Raw genomic sequence first — 24,833 nt, 5'->3', positions numbered from 1 at the left:
TTCTATTTTTGTAAGTATTGAATCATTTTTATTATCAATAATGCAAATATTATAATATGTAATGGTAAAAAAACATAACATGATTTATTATCAAAAAACGTTTTTATCCCAGTTTGTCTTTCTGAAAACCTGGTCACTATGTTAATAGCAAATGCCTTGATGTTTGTCTAGTGAATGTCTGGCTTGAAATTGGGAAAGGTAAGCCAGTTTTAGTTGTGTACACTGAAGTCCACAGCAAAGACAGATTCACTATTTTGTCATTTTGATAAATTATGGAAACTACTACCACGTTAAGAATAATTGCTTTCATTTCCTGACATTTCGACCTTCATATTAAGCTCATAATCTGGAGTATGCAGAGTCAAGTTACAATACAGTTTAAATAGTATGTCAGAGTGACAATGAGTTGATCAACCATCACTGACCTGACCTCTGATGGTCAGACCAGTGATGTAGGTTCCCTCTCAAAAGGGGGAAACCTACATCAAAGCTATATCCTATTTATAACATGGTCAAAGGAACAAATTCATATTAATACTTTTAATACTGCAATATTAGTGGCCTAATCAATAATTTAACATAAGTATTTGTTATATTAAAGCTAGGATTCTGGAGTACTATACTCATACTCTTAGAACAAAAGGTTATTTGGGCAGAATATGTACCATCCACATCCTTGGGATTTTTAGGCCATCGTTATTGTTAAGATTAGGATAGTTGGTTAGAATTTCACAGGCCTCTTTAAATTTGCACTTATACCACATTTTGATGTGATGTAATGATTAGGTGCCTTTCCAGTCTGTTCTATGTAAGGTATTCATGGCATTAGAAAGACCAGAATTACCATAGTTTTTAAATTTAATGTGTTATGTTCCATTTTTTAGATAGGAATTATGTGTCCAGTTTCACTTATTATTATTATGTGCAACTCCAAGGAGTCCTTAGACTCATCAAAGGAGGCCCTAAACATCATGCCAAGAACTATCCAACATTTGCACAGTATCTATCTTACTCTGCCTTGAACTCATTCACAGTCATGGTACCCACAACAGTCTCTGGCAACCTGTTCCACTCATTCAATATTCTCCAAGCAAAAAACCTAATTCTAACACCCTTGCAACTACACCCTTACTCTTTTTCCATGGATGCCCCCTTGTTCTCGCACCACCAAAAATGTTCCAGAAAATTTCCTCTGAATTAATCTTGTAAAAATCCTTCAGAAATTTCTGTGTCTCAATCATATCATCCCTTTCTGCCTATCAAGTTTCTGTGGCCCACAAATCTTTAACCTGTTCTCATAAGGTTCATTCTATAGATCTGCTACCCTCTTGGTCACTTGCCTCTGAATCCTCTCCACCTCCTCCTCATCACCAAGAAATCCTGGTGCCCAGATCTGCACTCAGCAGTCAAGATGGGTCTTATCAAGGCTCGATAAAGAGCAACAACATAACCTGCTTGTCTCTGCTCATTAAAGCATTCTTCAGTAACCAAGTGATCTGATGAGCTGCTTTAGCTATTTGCCCTCTAAACTCCCTATCCACTAACACTTCCAACTCTCTAGCTTTGTCAGTGAGGTTATATAGGTAAAACAGGTGCATTGTATATAGTATACTCCAGAATGGATCAGGGGATCCTTTGAGGAGTTAAATAAATTCTTTAATTTTGCAGGAGGTTTAAAGGTGGCATTAGTATTGTATTTGTGTAGTATTCTGTTTATCTGATATTCCTTAAATGTATGGAATGGCTACTGGTTTATTGTAATCTAGTTCATTTTTATTATTAGGTGCAGTCTTCTAAAGAATTTTATAAATAGCATATTTACTATAACATTTACATTACATTTTTTAGAAAATATTGCTAATTTTTAATTCATTTTTAAATACTTGCTCATTGGAGCAAATTTTTAGATCCTATATTTCAGTTTGTTAATGGCACCTAGTTTTTGTGTAGGTGGTGGTAAGAATTTATTTGTGTGTGTGTATGTGTGTGTATATATATATATATATATTAGCCAGTATGTGTAGGTTTACAATAAATGGCGAAGGAAAGACTGCCGGCTGTGGGGTCAGATGATAAAAACATCGTCAACATATCTAAGTTAGCAATTGGGGGGGGGGGGGGTAGATAACTGCTTGCCATGGCTGTGCCTTCTTTTTGCAAGTAAAGTATTTTGTAACACAAAATAACCAGAACACAGTACATGTGTACAGAGCTCCATGATATTGTGCAGGAATATGTCCTGTAAAAGTAGAATTGTCATTGATTGGGACATTTGTGTATGTCAAAACTGACTAATAAATCACTTTTATCAAGTGTGATGTCCTTAATTTTGTTTACAAAGTGTTGTATCTTTGTGTTTTTTTCCACTAGAATTCAGGGCAGTAGAATGACAGTTGATCAAATCATTATCACTTTGGCATACTGTTTGAATGATAATGTAGCTTGTCTCTGTGCACGTGCACACACACACACACACACACACTGTATGTTATGCCAGATGATGACTTTAATATGAAGGTCGAAACGTGGAAATTCAAGTAATCATTCTTAACACAGTAGTAGTCTCCATAATTTATCAAAATGAATGCTGATCACCATGTGACATTAAAGGAAAGAATTCACCATTTTGTTACTGAAAATCAATTTTTAAGGGGTCAAAATTGGGAGAGAGCAGACAGATTATTAGAATGGAGCAAAAAAATTCTGAGTTAGCATTGAACAAAAAGTTTTAAGTGAAATTATGTTCTTGAGAAAATAGGAACTATCTGCAGCATAATTTGTGTACTATCTTTGTGCTATCCTTGTGATGGAATTAATTGTGCAGAATGGTGTTTAGGGTATAGTAGTTATTTGGCTGTCAGTTGAAATTCTGTTAGAAATGTATTGTTTGGATGTCTGCAATTATAAATGCAGTGCACATCATTTGATTGTGTTTAGCCCATGAATCAAGTTGAAGTGGATTTGGAAATGTTGTTTTTGTATGTATTTTTCTTAGTTTTTGGTTTCATTTTTATGAATACATAGCTGCCTTCGAATTTAATTTGAAGATGTTCTCCAACCAACAGTTCATGGGTTTCAATCCCATTGTTGGCATGGATGTTTGTGAAAGCCTGCTCTGGACAAGCTTGTATAAAGTTTTATAAGGCTTATCTTAAAAAAAAAAAATCATAATAAAAAAATTAAAAATAAATAAAAATTAGATTAGATCTGCATCATTAGTGTTTCATAGTGCAATTGGAAGAACAATGGTAAATTGTGCCCTTTGAATGGAAAAGAACTAAGTTTGCTTCTTGGTGTTATGAGAAAAATCTTTATATGAGCTTTTCAGTTGAAGGTGAGGTAGCCAATCTAATACAGAGGTTGCAGGGTTTCTTCTCCAGGTAACTTGGGCGTTTCATCTCACATGCAAATCAGCTATGAGAGCATACACACATGCAAAACACAGTATATACTAGTGATGATTGTGGGTGGTAGATGACACTGTTTGTTAATGGTAGTAGTGTTATCTCAGTGAAGGATTAAGTAAAGGAGATAGTGAGTTGCAGTAGAGGAGTGTGCCCTCCTACAATGAGTCCTTGGACTTCTTGGAGGTGTCACATAATAATAATAATGCATATAAACATTTCTAATGATAAGTATGTTTCACTTGATATACTCTTGCTAGTCCAAAGTGATTTGCGAGCTACTTCTAATTTTGTATGATAAAATTTTAATGAATTGGCTAATTCTAATTGATACACAATATTCTTTGCATATCAATCAATGACAATGTTACATGGCAGCAAGCTAAATTTTCCATATATAATATGTGCTTGTAGACTAAGAAAAAAAACTAATTTGACAGAATTCTTTGATCAACTTAAAAATATTAAAATATTTTAGAATGTTATAACAATTTTAATTCTTAATTTTAATAAATTATAATATATAAATTTTTACACTGAAATGTATATGCAACAAATATTGAGAAATTGTGCAATGCATATTAAACTAATTTGAATAAATGCATAATGATTATGATCAGTTTTATATATAAAAAATTAGTATGGAAATCTTTATTTTAGTGAATGTGTTAAGAAAAGTCCTTTATTTATTGTCTTTTTTTTTTTTTTTTCAAACTAATTGCTTGATCCTTTTTTATATTTATTTTATGTATTCACTTATTCTTCTCATTTACTTCTTCCTTTGTTAATAATGTTGTGCATGGGAGTGTCTGTCCAATTGTCTCTTCTCTGCCATCTCTTTCTCCCTCTTCTAGTTCGGTGTTCTGACCTACATTGAACCCAGGCTGGGTAGAAAGTTGAGTCAGCCTCTCATTAATATTATTCGCAGGTAAACATTACTTTCCACTGTACTTTTGTGTTCAGCTGCTAGTGTGGATTATAAATATATATATTATATATGTATGATATGTCTACTTGATTTAATTTTTTTTTTAAATTTTTATTTTTTTCATTATAGCTGTTTTCTAGAGTGCTAATTAAGTAGCTGGCATGTGCAAAATGCTTTTTTCCCTTTGTAGTATACATGGGCCCATATGCCAGTCTAATGTTGAGAAGCCTAATTATCTGCATTATCTTACACTATATGCATCTTGAATGAAAGTTGAAGATAATTTTTGCTGGAAATGCACTGTGAAATTTGCTTTCTTTTTAGATTTTTGGGATGTTTTTTTCATTTATATACACTAGTGCTAATATCTGCAAGCTAATTTCTTTTGCATTAAGCACTTCAGCTTTCATTCAGTATCACATGTGCTATCTACATAGTGTGGGTAGTAAACCTGCATCATATCCCAGAAGCACTCTAATAGCAGATTTCTGCTTCTTACAGTTTGGTGCCCTGACTCCTCTAGAACCTAGGCTGGGTAAAAAGTTGATTGAACCTCTCACTAATTTAATTCACAGGTAAATGCTTTGAGTTTGAATTTGCTCTTATTATTTGTAAAAGCTTTTTGTCTTAATAGAACACTTTTTTGTTTTTGTTTTTTGCTGCAGCTGTTTTGTTGCATGTATTATTTATTTGCTTATTGCTTTAATAACTATTTTGTTAGCTTTATTTGTGTCATTTTCAGTTCTAAAATGCCCCTTATTTGCTTTTAAATGATTGAATGACTCAAAAAAAAAAATGATATAAGGCAAGTGGAAAATAAATATTTATATTACAGTCAGATTTATGACCAAGAATACTAAGTTATTTAAAATGAATATTGTTCACTTTTCAATTATTCACTCTGCTCACATTGGTAGTAAAAGGTCTTCTAGCACTCTAAATTTATCCAATTTGCAGGGGGGGGGGAAAGAATATTAAACTTCTCATTGGAAGTCAAACATTACACACACATATATCCGTCCACACAGTGAATGTATTAGCATATTATAGATTTCAATAATTTGCAGGCAATATTTATACATTGCTTGACAGACTTACTAGAAAACTAAAAAATGTGTAATTTGTGCAGTTTATGATGAAGTAAGACAAAATTTGGTATGTTAGCATATAATAGAATAACAATGAAATGAGAAAACAGCAAGAAATGTGAGATATAAAGGGCATTTATAGTGGGGGTTGTAAGAATTGACAAAAAAGATTACATTACGATATTTGACAAAATATGCTAAAAAATATGGTCACATCACTATACATAGTTCCTTGTAGTGGTCATATAGGCCTGACAGTGGAGGGCCATGCTCAGTATGCAGGGTGTCTGTAAGATGTGTGTGGCAACAAATCCCATTCTTCCTCCAGAGCAGATTTTAGCTTGGTATCAGGCATTGACTGTCAGTGTGCAATGTAATGCAATGCCCAAGGACATGCCACACATTCGGTGAGATTTAAGTATGGTGATGATGCTGGTTGTGGTAGTCATTATATATCTTCAGTTTCAAGATACTCCACCACTTAAGCTCTGTGGGCAGTGCCATTGTCATGCATGCAAAGAAAATATGATCAATGCATATCCCTACGAAGTCATACATAGGGTTTGATGATTCGTTCTTATCACCTCTGTGCAGTTACAACATCCCTATCAAAAAAACATGAAGAGCAATGTGGCTCATTGATCATTATTCTGCCCCATATGAGAATACTGCCTCCACTATAAGTGTCCTTTTTCTCTGATTTTGGAGGGATGGTATGATTATCTATAGATCAGACATCTAGAATCCGTGTATAAGCCAAAATGAGACTCATCAGTGAATAAAATTATATTCCATTTGTCAGTGCCCCAAGTCTTGTTCTTCGCAAGTTTTCACAAGTTCTGCAGTGGCTTGTAGTTAATAGGATACAAACCACTGGCTTCCCAGCATTGAGTTCATTCATAGTGAGCCTTCTTAACGTAGGCTGGATGGAAATGTATTCACCTGTGGCCACAGCATTCTCAAGAGAGAGAGAGGTAGACATTATCGAGTACATCTTGCTGTTAGCATTAGACATTAGCCTATTGTGGTTGACATAGTCCTCAGGCAACCTTGGCCAGCTCTTCTTGTAATGGTTCTTTCTGTTCCTGAAATGTCATTCCTTGTGACATTTTGTGACACAATAACATTTTGTGACACATATGCTGTCTTCTCCTGCTAGCCTAACTTCAAGTCATTCAGCAGCCCATCATCTTAAAGAATCATATAAATGATGATGAGGACTTGATATTCTGAAGCTACTGGAGATGATGTAGTTAACCCACTGAGCAAGCTGCCCCCCCCCCCCCCCAAGGGGGGAATGAAGTGATGTGGTCACAACCTATGCTCTTATAGGTATGGGTAATTGCATTGCATGCAGGCCTATTGAGTGACAGATCAGTTTCCATTGAATATTCAGAATTTGCATGACAGAATGTGTGCTACATCAAACATTTGTTTTTGGAGATGCTTCAAAATATTAATGAAAAACATTTTTTGTTACTTATACTGTTGAGCAGTATATATGTGTTTTTTTTTTTTTTTTTTTTTTTTTTTTTTGGGGAAGGGGAGGTAGTTTTCATAGCAGTTTTGTAGATTATTGTTTTTGAATCATACATACCATTGAAATATTACTCTTCCAATAATAGTAACATTAAGTATATTGCTAATCAGTGAGAAGAGTGACAAAACTCTCCAATACAACTTGCTGATTTTGAATTAAAAGCATAATTGAAATGATAAAGTAGAGATCTTCACTCAGATATAGTGGTATAATTTTATTTCTAAAATTGGCTGCCAGAGTGCAGTTGCTTTTCTTAGCTGATTTTGTACTGGATGCATTAGGAATAGTGTCACTTTTAACTTAAAACAGTGAGATCTTTGTTAATTGTTCTGAAAAAGTGACATATTTGTAGTTGTCACAGTCTTTACAGAAAAGTTGGAAGAAAGAATTTAAAGGCCCTTGCATCTTGGAAGTATTTAGAAAAGATGGTCATGACTGTGAACACTAATAGTCTGAAAGTAGTTTTCTCCTCCAGTAACTGTCATGGGCAGCCATTTGTACTGTTTGCAAATATTACAAATAAAATTCATAACATACAATTTTTAATCACATGTTGTACTCAAAATGAGGGTGGCAATGTCTATTCTGTTTTTGAAAAAGCCATAAAAATATCTAAGTCTAGGACTGATATACATGCCCATCCATGTATAACCAATTGCTGTACTAAGATAACATAAAAGACTTATGGAGTTGCAGAAATGACTCACAAATATTTCATAGATTTCAAACTCTTTTGCATGCTGTACGTGATAATTTTTCTATGATGTTATGAAAGTATGTCATTGAAATTTGCTAGCTAAAAGTTAGAGTGCAGAAGAATTGTGGTTTCAAAGCACATTCTTGATCTAATAAAATAATGACATTTTTAAATATTATGAAACTTAATGTACTTTAGTTTTTCAGTAATTTCATATACTTCTTTGATTTTTTTAATGTATTTTTTTCTTACATATACAGGTGGTGGTAAAGTATTGATATTCTTTTCATTTCTTAATGATTTGTATAGCAAAATATATAAATAAACATTAAATATTTCTTAGAATTCGTCCTCCCCCTCTAACCTTCCTACTTTTGTATTAAAAAGTGATAATTCAAAGCAGCAAGTTTATGCTTGCCCTTTGAAGTCTGTGACACCATAGTGACAAACTATTGATGCCTTCTAGGATAGACCAACAGAAGCATACTTCAAAATTTGAAACTACCTTGCATTTAAGTGTATAAATTTTCTTTTACTTTATACCTCTCTCCCCGAAAAATTGTGTTTTTTCAGGGTTGTTTGTTACTTCTTACTGATGACTGAGCAAAATGGCCTCAAGATATCTTCACATATTCTTCTCTGAAGTAATCCTTTAGTAATATCATATGTATGTGTTTTTGATACATAAGAAATTATATTTCATTGCATATAGCAAACCTATGTAAAGTATTCACATAGAGCTGAGCACCAGCTAAGAAAGCCTGTTCACTGTAAGATGATCATACTAATGAATTCACAGCTTTTGAATTGACAATAGTTTTAAACAATATTCTGTTTTAGTTCTGTTTATTATTCCTTGATTTTTGTTTATTCATGCATTGGTGTTTGCTGAAGGAAGATATTATTTGTTAGCTTGCTGCTGACTTTTGAGAGGATAAAAAAAAATGCTATACTGAAGCATACGCAGGCAGAAGCTTGTGCATGGAATAATTAAAAAAAAAAAGTTCTGCTAATGTCTTTTATTCCTATAGGGAGTAGGCAGTTGTTTTAGCTCTAACTTTTGGAGCCTGAAGCAGAGAACAATCTGCCTGTCCAAGGAATGTTAAATTACATTTCAAGGAAACTGGTAAATATGATCAGAGATAGAGACAAAGTTTGCCTTTTGTAGTTAGTAAGAGATTAGATGTTTTGTTGGTTGGAAAATATGTATCAAGTGAAATTTGTTCATGATTCTGCTGATAAGTTCAGAAATACTTGAAATGTATGGGAACAAAGGAACCTTATGTTTTGTTACAACATTCTTGGATCTAGAGTTATAATCTATTATCCATTGAATGTGACAGGGGTTGTAGCCATTCTGTTTCATTAATGCATTGATTGTGAGAATATAAAGATGGAGGAAAAAGAAATGTTATGTGCTCTATTAATTAAGAATTTGTCAACTCAGATGTGAGATGAGTGAACGTCATCTATATCATTGTTTTCCAAACTTTCAGTACCCACGTACCCGTTTTAAGATTTTAGTAACAGTGGCATATCCCCTCTCAAGTAAATTGCATTGCAGGAGATGTTATAATAATATTTCATTCAAACTTGAATAATTATAAAGGTTTTTTTTTTTTTTTTTGACATTTACATTATAATAAATTACAAACATATGCAACATTTTTTATTAAATACATTTTTAGTTACATGGATCCAATATATATACATTAGAAACATAAAAAAATTATGAAATTAAGTTTTCAATAATGAAGTTTAATGAGATGAATGAAATTGTTTCGGTTGAGAAGAAGTGAGTTTGGGGAAATCTGTTGCTATGTTTGTTATATTTAGCTGTAAATGGAGCTCCACATAGAATACAACTTGTAACACAAGCACAATTAAACATATAAATGCATGAGTTGTAAAATAAACTCTAAGGACTACTACAATTTAAGATACGAATGATTCCAAAATTTGGCTGAGAGTTCTGACACCATGGGTTTGAACTATTTGAATTTAAACTTTTAATGCCAGCAGTTCTAATCACACAGTTGGAAACTGATTTTATGCCATCAGCTGGAAGCAGTCCTAGTGGAAGTCAGGCAATATATACCAACAAACATATTTTGTTTAAAACTTCCTTTAGATATTTTAGTTATTGAAAAATTAATTATAGAATAGACCTGCACTTATCTTCAACAATGCAGTGACAAAAATAAAATTTAAAAAGTAATCTTTTTAAGTGCCTCCTGTCCCCTAAAAACCTTCTACATACTCCCTAAGAGTATGCATACCACACTTTGGGAAATATTGATTTATATGAATCACATTATGAAGGAAAGTAACATTAGACCTAATACCAAACTTGGAAATGTTAATGTCTGTTCTTTACTTTGTGTTGATGATGTTATGCTCTTAAATAAATCCAATACAAGTCTTCAGGATTCTTTAACTAAATCAAATAATTGTGTTACAAATTTGATGTAAAATCAGCAATAAAAAGGCCAAAAACAAGTTTTAGATAAACATAAAATATCAACTGCATCCTGAATGGAGAATTTATAGAAGTTAAATATTTCAGTTATTCAGGCACAATTTTTAGTAAAGATGGTAAATTAAATATGGAAATAGACAGCAAAATAAGCAAAGTTGGTTGTGTTGAGCAGTTAAATGAATAAGAAATAAGAGAGAAAGTAGCAGTATATTGTATAAGACAGTGTTCAAAACATTTTTAACCTATGGATGAGAGTTGGGTTAGGAATGAAGCCTGGAGATCACAGATTGAAAGTTCTGAGAAAAATTAGGAGAGGGAACAAATGGCATCAGTGCCAGAATCATATTAAAAGTGAAGATATGTTAGGAAGGAACTTCGCATTGTTAACATTCATGAATTTGTGAACAGGGTAATGGTGGATTGATGAAAATTAAAGCACTTCAGAAGACTGAAATTTATAGTATTGGAGTTCTTGGCAGATAAGTCTAATTTGGAGAAAAATTGTCAATAGTAAGTTAGTAATAATGCACGCTTTTCATATAGTGCTGTGATAGTATCCTGTACACTCCTTGCAGGTACTTATCAGGAATTTGATAACTCTGATTTTCTGAGAAGCATAATGCATAGAAATTTGTATCTGCCAGTGAAGGTAGGTTTGTTATATATATATATATATAAATAACACACACACCAGTTGAAAAGGTACCAGTGGTTGTATTAGTAACTAGGATGGTTCCCAAGGAAGATAAACTCCCAGAATTCTTTTCCCATAATGAAATGAATATACTGTTTGGATTGTTGATGCAGGGGGTAGGGTTGTGAATAGTGTCTGTGTTGCGGGATGGATCTTCCAGATGGTTGAGTTATAATTAGCTAAATCGGGATAGAGATCTCACCATAGCTGCATCCTCAGTCTGTTTATAGATCTTATTTTTTCAGCCAAAATATCCCAATTGTATTACAAATTCAGCTATCTTCACAACATCTGGAGGAAAAGTGTCATATAAAAGTAAGATATTTTCAGGGAAAGGAATGTTATTGAACAAAGATGTGAAAGCTGACCAAACTGTGAGAATCTTGTAAGGAAATATATTTGATCATTTTTCAGAAAATGTGTGCCATTCTTAATATATGATGTAGAGTGTCCGATATGTGCACTTAATAGATGGGATAGAACCTTCTGCCACTTGATATGTCAATTCTCACAGGGAAGCCTCCTTTATGTATGCTTGGGAGACAACATAAATGAGATGTACTTCCAAAATTAGTTCATCTCAGCTTATAACTTCATAATTCTAGTAGTAAGACTTATACGTTGGTTAGACATAACTGGTAATTAATTTACGGAATTAACAACGCATATGAAGTATATTAATTAAAGATAACTTTAATGAATCACTTCTATATTAATTAATATACTTCATATGCGTTGTTAATTCCGTAAATTAATTACCAGTTATAACTTCATAATCAACTTCCTGATATGTAACCTCATGAGGTGTCCAGGTTACTCTGACAGCACTATATGATTAAGTTTATATTATTATTATTATAATTATTGCTTCCAAAATTAGTCATCCCAGCTTATAACTTCATAATAAACTTCCTGATATGTAACCTCATGAGGTGTTCAGGTTACTCTGACAGCACTACATGATTAAGTTTACATTATTATTAATCTCCTATTAACAATTTTTCTCCAAATTATTCTATTACTTGTCAGCACTCCAATATTGTCATATCTAACATTTTGTGCTTTGAAGGTACTTCTGATTGCATTAATCCTACTAGAACTTGATCTTTGTCTGGGTCTCTTTCTTGCTATCTTGGCATCAAACACCTGTTTTGCTAACCTTTCCTTCTCCATTCTGTTTAAGTGGCCGTAGCACCTTAGATTAGCTCTGCTGACACATTCTTGAATGCTAAAAATGTCAAGTTCCTTTCTAATATCTTAATTTTTAATATGATTCTGCCATTGATGACATTGGCTCACTTCCCTAATTTTTTTTCCAGAATTCTCATATCTGTGTTCTCCAGTCTTTGATCAAGGACTTGTAACCCAACTCTCAGATCCATAACTTAAAATTGCTTTGAATAGTGTCTTGTATACTTCTAATTTGGTGTTTTGGCTAATTTCTCTCTTATCCTATAAGTTTATTCAACTGGCTATGCACATACCAGTTTTGCTTATTCTGTTGCCTTTTTTTCAGATTTAACTTGCTATCTTCACTAAAAACTGCCTAAAGAGCTGAAATATTTTACTTGTTCTATAGAATTTCCATTCAGAATGCAGTTAAAGTTTTGTATGTTCCTACCTATGTTCATAGTTTTGGTCTTCTGATTTTCATGCTAAATTTGTTACAGCAGTTATTCAGTTTAATTAGAGAATCTTGGAGACGTGCACTAGTATTGAAGAGTACAGCATCATCTGCATAAAGCGAAGACCTAACTTTGACATATCCATTCTAATATCAGGCCTTCAAAGGTACTTCTGACTGAAATAATCCACCTAGACCTTTGTCTTCCTCTGGGTCTCTTTCCTGCCATCTTGGCATCAAACACCTGTTTTGCTATCCTTTCCTCCTCATTTCATAATGTGATCCATATAGATGATGAATACGAGTCAATAATCTGCATCATTGTCTTACCCCTGATTTTATACCAAACTATCTTCCCTATATTTCCTTTAATTCTAACTGCTGACTGACAACTTAAATATAGACTACGTATTGCTCTGTATAATGTTCCATTTACCCCATATGATTGTAGCGTTTTGAAAAGCTTTTCTCTGGACACCTTATTGTATGCCTTTTTGAGATCTATTAAACTTAAACACAGATCTTTGTTATATTCACATGAATTCTCAACTGTTTGTAAAGTTTTTTCCTCTCTATTTGGCCTGAACCCAACTTATTCAAGTTTTTCTTCCACAGTCTTTCTCAAAAGTATGCTTGCATAAATCTTACCTAGAACACTTAGTAGATAAATTCCTCTGTACTTCTCACATTCAATTTATTCTTTTTTTTATAGATGGGAAATATTAGAGTTCTACTTCAATCATCTGGAATTCAACCATCTGACCTGTATCATCTGAAATTCAACCATCTGATGTATCCACAGCAAAACTTTTATATCTCAAAACTTAGCATTTCTGGACAACTATCATCTACTCCAGCTGCCTTTCCACATTTCAAATTTTTGTAGCTTTTTCACCCTAAGTATTGATGTGTATTCCTCTTTGTATGAAAATTTTCTAGTATGGTTCTGTCACTGCTTATTTCATTTAACAGTCTTTCAAAGTAATTAATCCATGATTCTAGTAGTAAGACTTATACGTTGGTTAGACATAACTGGTAATTAATTTACGGAATTGACAACGCATATAAAGTAAATAAATTAAAGATAACTTTAATGAATCACTTCTATATTTTGGCAATGTCACATTGCCATCTTCGGGAACATAAAGATATGGTATGTGCACTAAGGAACTAACAAAGCAAATGAGGAAGAAAATAAGAACTAATTTTGTTCCTAAAGTCCTAATGGTGCCCTCTTGCAGGCTAATTTGGTAGTCTTGCAGTTGGGCTGAAGTTCTCAAAATGAAAGTCTCCCAAATTTGGGGCAGTTTCATGCACCCAAATTTGTTGAGGTTAGGAACGTTTTTTAGAGCTGCTGAAGATTCTTTGAATAGTCTTTCGTATTTAAACTTGCTGTTGGCCAAACAGGCAGAACAACAAATATCAGGATTTCAGAACACCAAGACTACATCCGGTTTCACCAGTACAGCCGCTCTGGACTGGCAGACCATGCCTTAGATACCCACCATAAAATTCGTTGGAAGAAGACAAAAATAATCTATCGCAGCAAGTTTAAATACGAAAGACTATTCAAAGAATCTTCAGCAGCTCTAAAAAACGTTCCTAACCTCAACAAATTTGGGTGCATGAAACTGCCCCAAATTTGGGAAACTTTCATTTTGAGAACTTCAGCCCAACTGCCAAGACTACCAAATTAGCCCGCAAGAGGGCACCATTAGGACTTTAGGAACAAAATTAGTTCTTATTTTCTTCCTCATTTGCTTTGTTAGTTCCTTAGTGCACATACCATATCTTTATGTTCCCGAAGATGGCAATGTGACATTGCCGAAATATAGAAGTGATTCATTAAAGTTATCTTTAATTTATTTACTTTATATGCGTTGTCGATTCCGTAAATTAATTACCAGTAATTAATCCAGATATCTAGGATATCCTTACCTTCAGTTTTCGTATCACCTTTATCATGTTTGATTCCTTTTACAGTACTCTTTCCTTCATGTCTAAGCTTTTTCATTAGCCTCCAGTACACTTTGCCACCTTCCTCATATATATTTTCTATATTCTTACCAAAGTCTTCTCATGATGTTTGTTTAGCTACTTTTGCACATAGCTTAGCTCTCTTACATTTTCCTCTGTATTCTTCTTCTTTTAGTGCATCTGTCAACTTATTTGCTAGGAACTTTTTTTCCTCTTTACCAGTACTGCTTCTTTAACTTCTTGTGGCCATCATGGGGAGCTGAATCGGTCAATGTCTTTTTCTTATTTTGCCACTGGCACTCCAAGGTTTTGTTCTTGTTTGCAAATGGCTTCAAATTTTCTTCAATAATATTTGTATGGTGAAGTCTACAGTTTACCTATAAAAGCTGCTCAACTTTAATTCTTTTTAAAACTTTCTTACTTACTGTTGTTTTCAATGTGATTTTAATTTTTATTTTGCTTAGCACTAAGTAATGGTAACGTTCAATTTCATATCATCTGTACACTCTTGTATTCTGAACCTGAACGAAGATATCACTATCAGCAATGACATGGTCAATGAGGCTTTTTTATTTCTTGTGTCTTCTCTCCATGTGAACTTGTGCACATCTTTATGTTGGAACATGGTGTTAGTAATGACTGGTCCATGTCCATGAGCAGAAGTTCAGCAAATACTTACCATTATTATTAGCTTTGCCCTTTTCTCCAAATTTTCCCCCAAAATTCCTATATGCTTGGTAGGATTCATTTCCTACTCTGCTGTTCAGATCTCCAACAAGGACTACTTTTCCATTTTCTTTATGTCAGCTGTCTCTTTTAATGACTCGAAAATTTTTTCTATTTTTTCCTTAGAAGAACCTTCTGTGGGACCATAGGCACAAATAAGTTTCATTGTTTATTTCCCCATTTTAAAGTTTGCCTGCATAACTACTCGAAACTGCCTTCCAATCGAGAAGTTTATCTTCATGTTTGGTATTCAATGCTGTCACTACTCCTTCCTGAATATAACATCCTGCACGCTTATTATTTAGTAAGATCTCGCCCGTTTTTATCTTCTTTGTCTCAACAAGGAGCTTATTCGATTACTTAATTTATATTTTGACAGGGTTATAAGTTATTTTTGGGTAATGCAGATCTTTCCTATAAACTGAGGTTTATCTTCCTCTCATATTTGCCTTTATCCATTACAACTGTCATACCATTATTCTTTTTTTGGAGGGGGGGGCAGAGGAATTAACACCAGTACACATTGGACATCTAAACTTCAAAATCAGGTTTTGTGCACCCTGATGATGATGAGACCAAACACATCTTCTGGAATTATGCTTGCTTTCTCCAATTCGAAGCAGTTTTGCATATAAGTTTTTTTCCCCAAAGAAAGTTCAACAGCCCTGTTGTAGCAATGGAATTTAAACTGAAATGATTGTCTCCTTATCCCAAAAGTTTAAAAGATTTTCATCTGTATAAATATCAAGAACGATTAATTATCTATTTGATAAGATTCTTCTTCTGAAGTTCAGCACTCGATGTTATAGGTTAACTAATTGTTTTGTTTGCCTTGCATTCTCTCTGAATTTCTCGTTTTTTGTCCCATCCCCCAATTGATGTTCTTAGCTTTGGTACAATTTTTTTTTACCTTAAAATGAAATTAATTTTTGTTTTTAATGTTTCACTCTTAGTTACCGTGACACAGGTTCCTAATAGCAATGAAAACAAGATTATAAAAAAGCTTTCTTTAGTTATTTCAAATTCATATTGCTCACAACTGCTCATCCACACTTTCTTCTCTTTTTTCCCTTATGTATGTCCTGGAATCATACTTGCCCTCAAACTAAACTCATTCATTGATGATCAAGGAAAGTCATTATTGCAGAAGTTTGAAGACTACTTTTTCCAGGACTTCACACGCATAATAATCTCATGTCATTCAGAGAACATGACAATCTTGAGCAGCCTGGATTCAGAAACTGTTCCTCCTGATGGAATCTCTTTTGTACTTCAGAATGAAATCATACTTGAAGTGTTTTGTTTGCAGTTTGCTGTTGTACAGTCATATATCTTGTAGCCTAAAAGTAGTCCATATCCAACTCATTCCAGAGAATGGTTATAATCTATTAATATTCATAGATTCATACTAGTAGTCATCGGTGATGCTACTAGTAGGAATCCCACAAACTGCTCTCTGGAAGATTTTCTAGCTTATTTTACCTAGAACTGGCCAAATGCTGTTACTGTCAGTATTTTCAAGATCGAGTCTTACACAGAGGTCTCCCAAGCAGACTCCCTTGTGGTTTTCTAGTGCATTTTGTGATTGCAAGTCTAGATTTCTCTTTTGTGTCTGCTGCATGAGAAGGTAGATGCCATTTTATCCCACATCTTTCCCATAAGTGTTCTTCTGTACCCCAAAGATGATCTTTTCTTTCACCACTTTCTTTTTTGTACATCAGTGATCTTTCACTTATTTCAAACTTAATTTATCAGTTTTTTTTCCAGCTGATGGCAGTTTGCACTTTTCATTCCTAAAGCCTTGTGTGCAAACCAGTGAGACAATAAAGAATATCCATGAAATACTCCTTAAATACTGGTCTCAATGCCTTTCTCTAGCAGGGAAAGATAACTCGATCAGTGTTAATCCTTCTAAAAACCAAGTCCTGTGCTGTTTTAAAGAGAAAAAAAAAATTCTTACCTTACCTAATTCCATTCAGGTGTCAGCAGCTACTCCTGGAATAAACACAATAGTATCCATCACTGCCTTCTTAGCATCCAAAAAACTGGATTTTCTGTTCTGCTCCAGATGGTAGTGGAGAGAGAGAGAGAGTGAATTGCTTCTCTGAGCAACTGCAAATCCTACAGTGCACACATTTGTCCAGCAATGAAGTATTGTATTCATGTTTATGGGAATGTTAAAAAAAAAAAAAAATTAAAAAATTCTAGATGCTGTTTACTTGATTAACAAATACTCCCATGCTAATTTGCTCTGGTTCCTAGCATATACATTGTTTATTCTCAGTTTTAAGCCTTTTCTACTGTATTTCTATTGACTATATTCAATTCAAGCTTACATATGTTGAATTCCCTGCTTTACTCACTTTTGAATACCTGTGCTACAACACTACCATTTTACAGTTTGTTTCCAACCCACTGTACTAATTCTTCATCTTCTTCTTTCATCCCTACTACTACTACTACTGCTATTTTGTAAAATAGGCTAACTACAGCATAGTATTTCTGGTCAGCTGGAATCTAAAAACATTAACAAATAAGTTTTTCGTCTTTTTAGCCCACCCACAGTATCAGAATACTGCACATGCTCAGCCTTTTATGTGTGAAAGATGACTACAGTAATCTATCATTTATCCAGGTTGAAGAAGAAGAATTAATTCTAGAATGCAAAATTTGAGCAGAGTTGGGTATGCCACCTGATCAGTAGATTTACTGATATCTGGAATATTGGATTTTTCTGATGTCTTTTTTGGAAAAGATCCAAAAAAAAAAAAAAAAAAACATACAATGGGCTGTTCATAGTATAGTGGGTGGTGTTTTTTTTTCTTGATTGTCTGTACAAGAGTTAGAAGGGAAGGCCGATGTCAAGATTCAGCTTTATTTTGGGGTAATGTAACCATGGTGTCAGAAGCGTAAAGGGTAGAAGTTCAAGTCACCTTAGCAGAGGTCTCTAGACAATTGTGCTACCATTTCAGCAAGCAGCATATTTTTTGCAGTGGGCCCTTTCAAAGTCTGATTTGGATTGGTTGAAAGTTTTTTATACAGATATTGCAGGTTTCCAGCAAGTAGAAAGCTGAGATTTTTGCCTTGAGCTTTTATCGAATAGGAGTTTGTGGAGTTGAGGATAAAAGCAGTTATTCTAGCAAAGATTTTCAGTTATTCATTTGAAGCTGAGGTTTTAATCAGGAATGTAAGCAGTAATCAGGCCATAGGCATAGAAATTGCAGGGATCATCTTGTTTAATGCTGCTGAAGTGCTCAAGGAAATGGTGCTGAGGTTCGCTTGGTGAAGATTAATCTATAGAGAGAAAATATGGAAACGGTAATGGTCGTTGTGTGGAGACTTCATGTATTTACCCAGTTGTGTGTGAAGATGTTGATAATCTACAATGTAACATCAACTGTAACAAACACCATAAAGTACTGGAAAGTTCAGACGAAAGCCTCATAGTTAAAATACAACAATAAGGGAAAGTCATTATACAAACTGTCTGCTATAAAAAAATTCTTATGTGGTCCCTGTGATTTTGCTATAGTGAGTTAAATGTATTTAGAGTACAAGCTAGTTAAGAAAATGTCCATGGTGAGAACATTCAGGATCATCTAGTATTCTAGTTGGTAGATGGTCAAGTTGTGTTACATCACTGCTAATGGAAAATACTTCAACATCTCTTTATGTCCTGGTCTGTGAAGTTAGAGAATGAAAGCCAATTTGAATTTTGAACATTAAAGAAAGTTATGATTTTCCATGAATGTTGAACTCACTGTTTGGCTATTTAGACTAGAAAATCATCCTTCAGAGATCATCAGAAGTCAGAATGGTTATTGGAATTAGGAGAGAGATATAATGATAGCAAATGAAAACCATAGTAGCAAGGAAATGTTGAGCCATAGCAGATCATAAAGAGAGAATTAAACTGAGACATGTTACATCAGACAAATGCACATATATACCCACCCCTCTTAGCAAAGGAATCATGCAGAAAGTGCAGTCGAACTTGGTTATAACAAGAACCAGTGGATAGAAAATTTCCTTATTATAACCATTACTCACTATATCAGTGAGTTGAATCTACCTCCTATTTTTTTTATTCTCAATAACTCAATAAAAAATAGATTTGAAAACTCAAAAATATTAGAAAGGGGAAAAAATATTATTATATACACCTAGATATTATTTGTATGAATATGTTTGTATAAACTACTGACAATACACTTAATGTTAAACATTTATTTGTCATAATTTTAAAACCATATACTTAATACTAAATAGTTTCTCTTTCCATAATTAAAAACAATACTAATTAATAATAAACATGATTTCAATTAGTCTTTTTATTTATGTATCTTTGTTACATACAAAATCGATGCGTCCAAATTGTTTAGCAAATTGTTTTCTGCTTGAGACTTCAAGATCGGACCATCTGTTGAGAATCCACTTCTTTTGAACATTTCTTCAGTGAACCATTGAAGCTATGCTTCATCAACATTTATGAGTTTGCACTTTTGAAGAGGACAAAGAAAACTTTTTACACACTTCAATATTTTTCACACCACATTCTAATTCAAAAATAATTTTGAATTAGAATGTGGTGTATGTGGTAATTTTGAATTAGAATGTGGTGTATGTGGTAATTTTGACTTTTCATGAGATGAGAGACACTTTCTTTTAGTAGACATGTTTCTGATGGAAGGGTTCATTTTTAACTGATTTTTGCAATCGTGGCAATGATTGGGTAAAGTGAGGAATGAGGGAGGGCCAGAGGCTAGAAACTGGAGAGGTAGATAAAGTGGGAACAAGAGGATATGTGACCCGTAATCTGATATGTGTATCAGATTACTGACCTGTAATCTGATACACATCAGAAAAGCTAAGTCACTCCTTTCATTTTTCTGTATTCCAAGCATTGGATATTCTAAGAACTATTCAAGGAATTAAGAACGTTTTGGCAAATAATTTTGGCAACTATGCAAACATTCTTAATTCCTTGGGTAGTTCTTAGAATATCCAATGCTTGGAATACAGAAAAATGAAAGGAGTGACTTAGCTTTTCTGATGTGTATCAGATTATGGGTCAGTTTATATCCTATTGTCCCCACTTTATCTACCTCTTCATTTTCTAGTCTCTGGCTCTCATTCCTCACTTTACCCAATCATTGCCATGATTGTAAAATCAGAAACCAATTAAAAACAAACCCTTCCATCAGAAACATGTCTACTAAAAGAAAGTGTCTCTCGGCTCATGAAAAGTCAAAATTATTTTTGCTTAAATTAATTATGCTTGTTATAAAAGTCAGCAATTGTATGGCATTATATGTAAACTAAAATCATTATGGCTTTTTCTCATTATAACTGTAATCTCATTATTTCCACTTGTTACAACCAAGTTTGATTAAAGTTTAATAGCTGTGGTGAACAGTAGTTGAAACTTGTTTGATGCAGTTTGGTCAGAGTATTTCTAATTTTTTTTAGATGTCTGTAGTGATAACTATATCATCAGCATATAAGTGTGTTATATTTCTTCCATTTACAGTTATGCTTTCATGCATCCTACTAGTTCTTTTAGGTCAGGTTAAATTAATATGGTGACAATGGGCATCCTTTCATAGCTCCTTTTTTAATTGCTATTTCGTCTGTTTCTATAGTTTTGTATTTTATTACTGCTTGTGTCTCTGAATAATAATTCTTAATACAATTCAATAGGTATTTTTCAAACCCTCTATTTTCTAGGATTTTAATGAGTTTACTTCTGTTTATTGTGTTTGTTTGATATCTGTAAAGCAGCAGTAGAGCTTTTTTGTTTTTGTCTTTCATAAGATCTACTAGTCTGTTAAATATGAAAATTGCATTTATTGGGCTTCTGTTACTTCTGAATCCCAATTGCCCTTCTTCCATCTGTTCTTCATCGGCATTTTTAACTCTGTTTAGAATAATACTGATAAATATTTTATAACAGTGACTTAGAAGAATAATTCTAGTAGCAAGACTTATACGTTGGTTAGACATAACTGGTAATTAGTTTATGGAATTAACAACGCATATAAAGTGAACTCAGGAACTAACACAAAGCAAATGGGGAAGAAAGCAAGAAACTAATATTGTTCCTAAAGTCCTAATGGTTCAGCCCAACTGCCAAGACTACCAAATTAGCCCGCAAGAGGGCACCATTAGGACTTTAGGAACAATATTAGTTTCTTGCTTTCTTCCTCATTTGCTTTGTGTTAGTTCCTGAGTGCACATACCATATCTTTATGTTCCTGAAGATGGCAATGTGACGTTGCCGAAATATAGAAGTTATTCATTAAAATTACCTTTAATTAATATACTTTATATGTGTTGTTAATTCCGTAAACTAATTACCAGTTAGAAGAATAATGTGCTGTAATTAGTGCAATACTTGGCATCTCCTCATTTTTTGTGGATGGGTATGAACTGTCCTGTTCTCCATTCAGTTGTATATATTTCCTTCCTTTAATATTTTATTGAACAGTTTCCTTAAGTAATATTTATTGTGCTTTCTCCTCCTTTTTCCAGAAGTTGTGTCAGAAGTTTCTTTTAGGTAGAAGACATCTTGATCTGTACTTTCTTCAGCTGCAAATGTCTCTTTAAAATGATTAGTCCATATATCTTTTATTGTTTCACTGCTACTTGTTGCAATTCTATATTTTTGCAATATTGAGACTGGGTTGGGTGAGTATGTTCTAGTTGTTTCTTTAACTATTTCATAAATGACTTGGAGTCATGTTTTTTGTATACTTCTTTATACATTCCTGCTTTTTCTTCTAAATATGTGGTTTTTGCTAATCTGCATTTTTTTTGTCTATTTCTTTTTTCACATTTTTGTATAGTATTCTGTTTTCTTCATTATCTTCTTTTGACAGATTAATTTTTGATGTTCTTTTTCTTTCCCATAAATCCATAATCTCTGGTGTAATCTAATCTTTATTTGTTCTGGTAGCCTAAGTGCTTTTCTGCTGTTCCTTTAATAATATCTCCCCCCCCCCCAAGATTCGGAAGCTTTATCTAAAGCAAGATTATTTAAGTTTTCTTCCAGTGCTCTGGTAATTAGATCTGGTTAGGCTATCTTTGAGTTTTGAGATGTCTATTTTCCTTTGTTTTTAGTGGTTTGTTTTCTTCCTTTTAAGACTGATTTTTAGTTTGGCTGATAGTAGTTCATGGTCTGTGTCAATCTTTTTTAATGTTTTGACATTTTGAAATGAATGTTTCCATTTTTTATTGATGGCTATATAGTCTATACAGTTTTTAATTTAATTGTTTGGTGATGTCAGGTATATTTATGCTGTGGCCTGTGGTAGAATAAGGTATTTGTGATAAACAGTTGATTTATTTTGCAAAAATCAATCGTCCTCCATGTCCAAATTTTCCCATTACTTCTGCTTTATCTTCAGAGTATTGACCAATCTTTGTTATAATCTCCCATAATATCTGTGATAATATGACAGAAATATACAATTTTAAAAAAGTAATCATAATAACATTTAGGTATTTATTATTTAACATTTACATTATAATAAATTAAAAACGTGAAATAATTTTTTAATTATTAAATACATTTAAAATTAGTTATATGAATCCAACATACATACAATAGAAACAAAAGTTATGAAATTTAAATTTTTAATAAGTTTAAGGAGACGAATGAAATATAGAGGAGATTTCCAAGCACATGGTTCTAACTGTTTGAATTTAGATATTGTTTCTGGAAAATTTCCCATGTTACTCCTTTAAATAAATATTAATTTTTATGACTAGTTTGTCTATTTTTTGTTTAGGAGAACCCCTTTTATCATGTCATTGTCTTTTTACTCAATTTTTAGGGCATTACTGATATTTTAAAGATATACATATATTAAGAATATAAGGAAGGAATAATTTTGGACATACCTTTGTAGGATGTTCCTGGTTGTCATTTTATTGAGCGGTATCCAGCATATAGTGATATTACTGAAGTATGACTGAAAGGGGAGGGGTTGGAAATGTGGAGATAGGGATATGTGGGAGAATTGCGGGTAAGGCACAAGGTATGTGGAATTTAAAACTCTGGGTTTTAAGGGTGGGCGGTGAATTCTTTGGGAAGAAGGGGAAAGGAAAAGGATAGAATATGATGAAACAAGATTAGAACACTAAATAAATTTAATGTTTGAATTTAAACTATTAATGCAAACAGCTTGAACCATGCATGTAGGAATGTGATTGTACTACCATTCATAGGAGGCCTGATGGAGGTTCAGTACATGCCATGAAACACATTTTGTTTAAAACTTCCTTTAGAATTTTTGTTTTTGAAAAATTAATTGCAGAATAGACCTGCACTATCTGTGTTAATACAACAAAAATATCATTCCCTTTAAAAAAAAAAAAAAATCATACCTTAAAGACCTTTTGCATAGCTCTGGGGGATACACGTGTACTGTCTTTGGGAAACACTGATCTGTGGTGTTCTTTGTTGTGTCCAATTTTTGTTTTTGAAAAATTAATTGCAGAATAGACCTGCACTTATCTGTGATATTACACCAAAAATATCACCCTTAAAAAAAAAAAAAAAAAAAAAATCATACCTTACATACCTTTTGCATAGTTCTGGGGATACACGCACTATCTTTGGGAAACACTGATCTATGGTGTTCTTTGTTGTGAAGAACATAAAAGTAGTATAAACAGATTACACTCTCATTTCCAAGTACACGATTCTTTGGAAATAAGATTAAATTACTCACAAGAGCAAATTTGTTTTTACTATAGACCACTCTTTTCAGATCCATTTCTTGTTTGCATTGTTGATATTTTCCTGTTAAATATGCTTGCACATTTTGTTTATACTGAAGATGCCTATGTGAGAATAAATGTTTTTTGTTTACTTGTATGAATAATGTTTTTTTTTTTTTTTTCCATTCTACAGTACATATCCAACAGTTATCAGACTGATTCTTTTCAGCACTTGATTGTATATTTCTTTTTAATAGGATACTCTTTTGCTCAACATTAGATGGGGTCTTCACTTCCTGTTTCAGATTCTTTTTCTTTGTTTATGTACCTTGCATTAATTTGAAGACATCACTATTAAACCATAACATAAGAATTTTGCAAATTTATGCACTCCTTTGTTACAATACTAATTTCTAACATTATTCTATCTTAAACAGAACTCTTGCAAATACTTGCCATTATTATTAGTCCTGTGATTTTCTTCAGATTTTCCCCAAACATTTCCTGTATAGTCATGATTTATTTCCTCCTGTAATATGTTGATATCCAATAAGAATTAGTGTTTTCTTTATCTTCATATCAACTGCCATCTCTAAAGGCTCATTCCTCTGCTCTCCCTTACCAGAACATTCTGTGGAAGGACAATCTGCATAAATGAGTCTCATATTCCAATTTCCCCATAGATGTAAGCATTATTATCCATCCAGTACTCTACATTAGTACTGTTGACACTAAAACTATACTTTTTAGTAATATTCATTTTAAATGCTAACATGCCCATATAATAAATAATATACTCTCTGAAGGAACACATTTGTATACCCAGCAGGAAAAGTGTTACAGTGGAAAACTTCAAAATATGAGAGATTTATTTACTGAAATAATATCTCACATAACAGTAATTGAGTATTTCTACATCTAAATAGTACAGTAGATTATTACTATAGGTTGG

The 24,833-nt window shown here is 33.1% G+C and overlaps 1 protein-coding gene across 3 annotated transcripts in view; it reads left to right on the top strand.

Annotated features, from left to right (window-relative positions):
- g (adaptor-related protein complex 3, delta 1 subunit-like garnet) overlaps window positions 1-24,833 on the top strand; it is a 563,264-nt gene that overhangs the window by 144,727 nt on the left and 393,704 nt on the right. For all 3 annotated transcript variants that reach the window (XM_090410782.1, XM_090410781.1, XM_090410783.1), the window contains one exon: window positions 4,834-4,907. In XM_090410782.1, coding sequence (XP_090266908.1) covers window positions 4,834-4,907 — 74 coding nt within the window. The remainder of the gene's footprint in view (window positions 1-4,833; window positions 4,908-24,833) is intronic.

Source organism: Typopeltis vanoorti, chromosome 20 (genome assembly GCF_054136105.1).
Source record: "Typopeltis vanoorti isolate ZY-2024b chromosome 20, IOZ_Tvanoo_1.0, whole genome shotgun sequence".
Lineage (NCBI taxonomy): Eukaryota > Metazoa > Arthropoda > Arachnida > Uropygi > Thelyphonidae > Typopeltis > Typopeltis vanoorti.
The sequence above is the reverse complement of the archived record's forward strand: the minus strand, read 5'-3'. Positions and strand labels throughout refer to the sequence as shown.